Source organism: Cetorhinus maximus, chromosome 2 (assembly GCF_964194155.1).
Source record: "Cetorhinus maximus chromosome 2, sCetMax3.hap1.1, whole genome shotgun sequence".
In the NCBI taxonomy this organism is placed as follows: domain Eukaryota; kingdom Metazoa; phylum Chordata; class Chondrichthyes; order Lamniformes; family Cetorhinidae; genus Cetorhinus; species Cetorhinus maximus.
The window spans coordinates 5,919,241-5,927,875 of NC_135880.1; the positions used below are offsets into that span (position 1 = coordinate 5,919,241).

Below are 8,635 nucleotides of genomic sequence, written 5' to 3' on the forward strand. Positions count from 1 at the left end.
ATGCTTACTCATGCACTCTCTTAGCTTTCCTAATTTCCTTTTTAAGCTCCCCTCTGCACTTTTCATACTCCTCTAAGGACTCTGCCTATTGAGCCCTCGGCATGTGCCATAAGCTTCTCTCTTCTTAATCCTAACCTTCATGTCCCTTCACATCCAGGGTTCTCTGGAGTTGGTCCCCCACTTTGTCTTTACAGGAACATATTTGCCCAGTACACTCGCTATTTCCTCCTTGAATGCCTCCCACTGCTCTGACACAGTTTCATCTGCAAGTAGCTGCTCCCAGTCCACTTGGGCCAAATCATATCTCATCTTAGTAAAATTACCTTTCCCCAGGATTAGAACTTTTATTCCTGATCCAACCTTATCCTTTTCCATAACTATCCTAAATCTAACTGAGTTATGGTCACTATCTGCAAAATGCTCCCCTACTGAAAAGCCTTCCACCTGCCTGGGCTCATTTCCGAATATTAGGTCCAGAATTGTTTCTTGTTGGGCTTTTTACATTCTGGCTGAAAAAGTTCCCCTGGATGCAACTTAAGAATTTTGCTCCCTCCCTACCTTACACACTAAAACTATCCCAGTTAATATTTGTGTAATTAAAAATCCCACACTATCATTGGACTTTTAATCCAGATTTTTATTGAATTCAAATTCCACCATCTTCTATGGTGGGATTCAAGCCCAGGCCCCCAGAGCATTATCCTGGGTCACTGGATTACTACTCCAGTGACAATACCACTATGCCATTGCCTCCACTGAAAGCACCGCTACCAATGGCAGAGTTTTGGATTACCTCAAATTTACAGAGATTAGTATATTGCAGACCAGCCAGGAGGGCATGGAGCAGTCAAGTTTTGAGGCATTAAAGGAATGCTTTACATCTGTCCTTTCCAAGGAAGAAGATGCTGCACAGCTCATGTTGAAAGAAGACACCTGAAGAGTTTAAAATTGATAATGAGGAGTTATTGGATAGGTCGTCTGTACTTAAAAGCTGATAAGGCACCAGGACTGTATGGGATGCATCCAAGGATACTGAGGGAAGTGAGTGTGGAAATTGCAGGGGTAATTCCTTAGACTTGGGTGGTGCCAGAGGATTGATAATTGTAAATGTTACATCCTTGTTCAGAAAAGGTGTAAAGATGAGCACAGCAACTATAGACCAGTCAGTCTAACCTTGGTGGTGGGAAGCTTCTAGAAATGATAAATTGGGAAAAAATTAATAGTCACTTCGGCAAATGTGGGTTAACTTAGGAAAGCCAGCACAGATTTGTTATGGGCAAATTGTGTTTTTTTGATGAGTTAACAGAGCGAGTTCATGAGGGTAATGCTATTGATATGATGTATACGGACTTCCAAAAGTCATTTAATAAAGTGCCACACAACAGACTTGTAAGCGAAAGTTAAGAACTTGCGGAATATAAGGGACAATAGCAACATGGGTACGAAATTGGCTGAGCAACAGGAAGCAGAGTAGTGGATAATGGATGTTTTTTGGACCAGAGGAAGGTTTATGGTGGAGTTTCTCTGGGGTCGGTGTTAGGACTCTTTCCTGATAAATGTAAACAGTCGGTTGGTAGTACAGATCTTGAGTATTGCTGAAAAAAATAGACATGCTGCTGAATCTTTTCATCTTACACTCATCATGCAATAAACAAAAACTTGGGCAATAACTGTTCCCCGATGCATTCTCCATGGCAACCCCCCTACCAATCAGAATCTACTGGCAACCAATCAGCACCCTCTTCTCATGTAGAATAACTTGTTGCTCCCTTTTAGATTTGGTATTCTTGCGATTCTTTCCTGATGAATGCAAGATGAAAAGCTTCGACAGCTTGCCCCGCTTATCAGCAATAATATAAATGACCTAGATCTTTGTGTGCAGGGCACAATTTTAAAATTTGAGGAGATACAAAATTTGTAAGTTTCGTGAACTGAGAGGAGGATAGTGTGGAACTTGAAAAGACATAGACAAGTTGGTGGAACGGGCAGACAGGTGGCAGATGATATTTAATAGAGAAGTGTGAAGTGATTCATTTTGGTAGGAAGAATGCAGAGACACGATTTTAAATAAAAGATACAATTCAAAAGGGCATACAGGAGCAGAAGGACCAGGGTGTATATGTACACAAGTCATTGAAGGTGGCAGGACAGGTTAAGAGAGTGGTTAATAAAGCATACAGTATCCTGGGCTTTATTAATAGTGGTTTAGAGTGTCAGACTTTAGGAAGGATGTGAAGGCAGAAAAGATTCACAAGAATAGTTCCAGGGCTGAAGAACTTCAATTATGTAGCTAAATTGGAGAAGTTAGAATTGTTCTTTCTTGGAGAAGAGAAGGTTGAGGAGATTTTACAGAGCTATTCAAAATCATAAGGGGTCCAGACAGAGTACATAGGGAGAAACTGTTCCCATTGGTGAAAGGATCAAGAACCAGAGGACACAGATTTAAGGTAATTGACAAAGGAAATAATGGCAACATGAGGAAAAACTTTTCACACAGCAAGTGGATAGGATCTGGAATGCACTGCCTGAGTGTGTGGTGGAGGCAGGTTCAATCGAGGCATTCAAGGGGGATTTATCTGGAATAGAAGAATGGGCAGAGTCACCAGGAGAAGGTGGGGAAGCGGCACTAGGTGAATTGCTCTTGCAGAGAGTCAGCACAGACACAGTGGGCTGAATGGCCTCATTCTGTGCCTTGACCATTCTGTGATTCATTCATTCATTTTGGCTGGGATAGTGTGTGAGAATTCAAAACCCAGTATGGCCATTTGCTGCATCATTCTGGTGCCAGTAGACAAAAGCCATGAAGGTTGCTGGGCTCTCTAAGGTTTACTTGTTCTTTATGGAAGGGTTAGGGTTAGGCCACCCCAACTTGTGACCCCAGACCCCACATTCATTCTTCATGGCTTTGGGAATGGGTGATAAATGGAGCCTTGCCAGTCACCAAGAATAAAACCTTACCACCTGCTAAGTCTTCCAGGGGAACGTGCAAGAATCCCAGTGGGCAACAACTTCCCACTCTATCACTGCAGATTCACCACCCCGTAGCAAGCATCAATTATCATTCACACTGTTTGTAACCTCAAATATGATTTTGGGCAGTTGCATCATTGCTGCTAATGCACCACTGCCTACAGGGATGTAAGTGAGAACAGGATGAGTGCCCTCACCTGTGGAATGCAAATCCCATCCCAGTGGGGCAGAGTTTCCTTTGGCCCTCCACAGGTGTTGTGGATGACTCCCTGGCTGCTGTTTAAAAAAAAAAAAATTAGAGTTTTACTAGCCTTGTTGTAACTCAGACTCCTGTTGTGTTCTCCCTCCGCAGGATAAAGGAGAAGTTTCCTCATGCTTTCGATGACATTTGTCTGTACTCTGAGGTTTCCCACTTGCTGGCAAACTGCACCTTCAGACTCCCCTCCCGCAGGTTTATCCAAGAACTCTTCCAGGATGTTCAGTTCCAACCAGTAAGTTCCTGACTGCAGTACTTATTAAGAAGGGAGCTCTGCCCTGGAGGAGGTCATATTGCTCCTTACTAGTTAGTTAGTCTCAACCCACCTCAAAGGATGAGAGTGGGGTTGTACCTGAGGGTGTTTTGAGGAAGGTGCATCATTTTTCTGAGACGGTGTTCCTTCTTTTGTCTAACTCTAGCGGGTGTGTGGAATCTCTCACCATCTTTGTGAGGGGCATTGGTCTTGGAGGTGTTCCCTCCTAACTAAATCTAAGAGGAGACTTCCATCAGTGCCTCCAGGAGCGATTTCATTGTCTGTATCTAGAGGTTTCTTGTCTCTTGAGGGGAATCTTTTTCTCTGTCACTGACTCTCCTTGTTTCTAGGGAACTTTTTTCCCCTGGGAAACTCGCCCTGTCTGGTGCAAGGAGCCCCCCTCATTGCCTGGGCATCTCTCGCTGTCTCCCTCTCTCTCTCTCTCTCCCTCTCCCTCTCCCTCTCTCGGGGTCTCCCTCTCCCTGCAGTTCTGGAATCAGCATTATAGAAGGATGTGATTGCACTAGGGAGAGTGCAGAGGAGATTTACCAGGATGTTGCCTGGGCTGGAGAGTTTTAGTTATGAGGAGAGATTGGATAAACTGGGGTTATTTTCCCTGGAGCAGAGGAGATTGAAGGGGGACATGATTGAGTTATATAAAATTGTGAGGGGCATAGAGAGGGTAGACAGGAAGGAATTTTTCCCCTTGGTGGAGGGATCAATAACCAGGGGGCATAGATTTAAGGTAAGGGGCAGGAGGTTTAGAGGGGATGAGAGGAAGAACTTTTTCACCCAGAGGGTGGTGGGAATCTGGAACACACTGTCTGAAAGGGTGGTAGAGGCAGAAACCCTCCTAACATTTAAGAAGTATTTGAATGTGCACTTGCGATGCCATGGCATACAAGGCTATAGGCCTAGTGCTGGAAAATGGAATTAGAATAGTTAGGTACTTGTTTGACTGGCGCAGACTCCATGGGTCAAAGGGCCTTTTACTGTGCTGTAGACCACTATGACCCTCTCTTGCTGCCCCTCTCTCTCCCTCTCTTGCTGCCCCTTTCTCTCCCTTACTTTCTGGGGGTCTGTTGCTGTTTTGGTGTCTGTCGCGCTCTCTCTCTCTCTCTGTGGGTGGGTCCTCCATGCTCTGACCATCTTTCTTCTCTCGATAGCTGTACGAGGAAGCGGACACTACTCTTCTATCATCGAAGCAGCTCGAAGCTGAGCTGACCCTAGAATCCTGACCAAACTTGTGCTGAAGCATTGCTGCATCGCCAAACCTACAACCTACTTCACCCAGGATCCACTGGTACCAACATCTGACTACCGCTCTGACTAACAGGGCAGAGCAAGAGTGTGAACTCAGCATCCTGCCCCCTACGTATGGAACCTTGTTCAGTGCCTGGCTTGTTCTTATTTATTTCCCTTCCCTCTGTCCTGGACATGAAGGTATCCTTAACACTACTGGAGGAGTGATGCAGATTAGGACTTGGTATCTATCGGGCACTGCAGGGTTCTGTACTTGGCACCTGATTGGTTGGATCTCTCCCTATTCCATGGCTGTTTGGCAGCATTGCACAGATGCACACGCTAATCCTAAACCAGGCCAGTCTCACTCCTCCAACACTGCACCTCGTTTACTTCAAACTCTGTGCCAGATAGGTTCAATCCCCACTTACGCAGCAGACAGGGGTGTCTTTTTGTTTAAATCTATACAGCTTGTACAAAGGACCACCCTGTAATCTATTTAAATTATATTGACTGGATGAGCTCAGGTGGAATGGAATCAGGCTCCTGTGCCCTTAACATACAGTCCAGGAGAGCTTTAACTCATTGCAGAAAAAATATTCAGTGGTGTGGTGCTGTGGGGCCTAGCACAGGGGCAGATTTACCTTTTACTGGCAAATTACCCTAGCAGTAACTGATTTCAGGACTGTCCTTATATCACGGATGCATTGGAATTGCAGTTTAATGCATCCAGGAACAATTGATTCCTCTGCCCCACATCAACTGGTATATTAGAGCAATAGGAAACAGCAGGAGTATGCAGGAATCTTCTCCCTGCTTCTAGACTGCAAGCTAAATGGGAAGCCTCCACCTCCCCTGCTCCTTGACCCTAGGGTACATAGGAAACCCTCCCATCCCCTGCTGCTAGACCCAGGTATGTAGGAATCTCCCCCTTCCACTGCTGCTGAATTCTGTACATGGGAAATATCCACTCTCTGACTGGAATGTTATGGGTTATTGAGGGTAAAATCCTGTCATGTTGGGACTTCGGCTAAAATGGCGTAAAGCCTCCACTGAATAGCCACAATCAAGGCTGCACTGAACTTCCAGAAACACCATTAAGGAAGAGGGAAGTCTGACTGCCATTTATCAAGGGGGCTATAATCAGAAATTATGTGTGGGGTAGGTTTTAACATGTTGAGGGTCCATACTCCATTCACACCATTGAACCAGGGTCTTGGTCTTTTAGCGCTCACTGAGTCCCTATGCATGATTGTAATCCTCTTGAGGTTTCCTGACATAAGTTTATGCTTGACTCTCAAGGCGCTTGGTATTCAGCACTCTGAGGGCCTGGTATCAACAATTAACAATGAGATATCCCAACACTACATCACAAGGCAATCAGAGCCCTGCTTTTACTGCAGAATGTCAGGCATAACGGTATGAGGGGGACAGGATCAGGTAGTGTGCTTTGCATAGAACTCATTATCAGGCTCAATCACCAATGGTCTCCTGGCCTCCCGAAGAGTCTTGGCTCATCCATTGCTGTGGTCATAGCTCACATGCAATAGTTTGGAATGTCATTTCAAATTGAATGCAGATTGACAAGGTGAAGAATTTTTTTGCCATTTCACTGGTTACAATGAGTTACACTATGTTGTTGAATTTTCTAGCTGTTTTTGTACACATGACCATAAACACCAATGTCTGGGGTGAGGAAAAGACTGTCTGATTTCCCATATCCAGTATTCCTTTAGTGAGTGTCTCTTCCCACCCTTTCCTCACCAGACCTGATGCAGGCAGGGCCTTTGTGGCTTTTGGAGGGGACCCCAGTAGGATGCTTGTCACAGGCCCCTGGCACTAGCTAGAGCAGTGCTGCCTTCACTCCAAATGATGAGGCTCTTTGCATTGGATCATTTGTCTGGACTCAATGGGAGGGACTCTGTCCCAGGATTGAGGGGATAGGTGTAAGTCCTGGGTAGGATTGCTGGCTGCTGGGTGAGGATGGTAGATTCTGTGGGTCAGGGATATCTGTAGGTGGCACACTTAGTTAGTTAGAGTGCTGGGGGGAGCTGATGGATGTTTTCACTTCCAGCAGCCAATAGTGGTAAAGTGAAAGGGGAGAATGAAGGATGGGTCCAGAATAAGGTGCTACTACAATACACACATCCATCTCCCCAGGAACTGTCGACTTGGGAGAAAGGAATAGAATCCATGTGGTGGAAGGGGTTTGCTGTGACCTCGACACCCTTGCAAGTACTATGTCTTCCAACTGGTTGTCCCAACTCTGGTTCTGCCTCCCTAACATCATGTGCAAATCATTACAGCAACTCTGCAAGCGAACTCTCACCCATCAAACAGGGCACTGCAAGCTCTCCTCTCTCTCCCCCAGCCTGCAGTGCACTGGAAAGAACACTAACTTGCAAGTTGACTAGTTAAATCAGTCGGCTGCAGTGACCATCTCCTCAAAGCCAACTGATTTCCAAGATTCTAATGGATAGGTCAACAATTCACTATATTATGGCCATAAGTCATTTTTGGTCCTTTTCTGTCCCCAAAGCTGACTGGTAAATGCTGAATGTCAGGATTATGCAGATGTCTCAAGAACCCTCAGTCTTTCTGTGTCATGTCATTCCTGTGGTTTGTGTATGTCTGTCCTTCCTGCTCAGTCTCTGAATCTTGTGGTTTGTCTGTTTCTCATGGTTGCTCGGTCAGTCACTCTCACCATCTTTGAACTCTTCCACTTGCATGTGCCCAAACTCTTCTCATAAGAGCTTTAGGAATGAGGCAGCTGCAAAGAATCGATGGTCTCTAGTCATACAGGAAGGATGGCTGAGATTTCTTGATCCAGCAATCATGTATTTGCTATTTTGCATATGTATTTTTGAAGGCAAAGAGTAAATAGAGAAGACAGGCACATGTGAGAGAGAGCATCGAAGGTGGACATTGCAGCCATCATTGTGGATGTGTTTGGTTTTTTTTGTGATAAGCTGCTACATTATTGGGATGTTCTGGTGTTCATAGGTCACTGAACATGAAACCTGATTTATATTGTATACCTGTAACATAGTCTGATTAAAAATGAGAAAAGAAATTATTTATATATTTTCCATAAGAGAATATTTCATGGAGCTGTGTATAATTTAAATAATGCAAAGGAGCGCGGCTGTTGAGAGTAATGTTTCTGTGTTGCCACCTTGTGGTTTCTTTGTATAGTGTGTACAGTCCATGTTTCTGGGCATTTACCCTTCTGAACATAAGAACTTATCAAAGGGATGCATTGTTAATTAACAATAAAAACAAAAGTATCCAGACTTAATTTGAATGGTGTCCTTTCATTCTTGTGCCACATATAACAACAACTTGCATTAACGTAATACCTTTACCATAGCAAAATGTCCCAAGGCACTTCCAAAGCATCTTTAGACAAACTGCACTCTGAATTCAGATTTTAGGAATACAAAAAGGAAAAGTTGCAAAGTACTGGCAATGCACAACAGGTAAGGCAAAACAGCTGGTCATCAAAATCCCTTGTGATATGGTGTAATTTATAGCACAGAAGAAACATAGAAAATTGGAGTAGGCCATTTGGCCCTTCGAGCCTGCTCCACCATTCATCATGATCATGACTGATCATCCAACTCAATAGCCTGCACCCACTTTCTCCCCCATATACTTTGATCCCTTTCACCCCAAGAGCTATATCTAACTGCTTGAAAACATACAATGTTTTGGCCTCAGCTACTTTCTGTGGTAGTGAATTCCACAGGCTCACCACTCTCTGGGTGAAGAATTTCTCCTCATCTCAGTCCTAAATGATCTACCCCGTATCCTCAGACTATGACCCCTGGTTCTGGACTCCCCCACCATCGGGAATATCCGACCTGCCATCTAACCTGTCTAGTCCTGTTAGAATTTTATAGGTTTCTATGAGA

At 44.6% G+C, this 8,635-nt stretch overlaps 1 protein-coding gene across 2 annotated transcripts in view; it reads left to right on the top strand.

The window, feature by feature from the left end:
• rictora (RPTOR independent companion of MTOR, complex 2 a) overlaps window positions 1–8,014 on the top strand; it is a 225,752-nt gene extending 217,738 nt beyond the window's left edge. For both annotated transcript variants that reach the window (XM_078560454.1, XM_078560460.1), the window contains 2 exons: window positions 3,323–3,461; window positions 4,646–8,014. In XM_078560454.1, the coding sequence (XP_078416580.1) occupies window positions 3,323–3,461; window positions 4,646–4,717 (211 nt within the window). In that variant the 3' untranslated portion in view covers window positions 4,718–8,014. The remainder of the gene's footprint in view (window positions 1–3,322; window positions 3,462–4,645) is intronic.
• The last annotated feature ends 621 nt before the right edge of the window (window positions 8,015–8,635 follow it).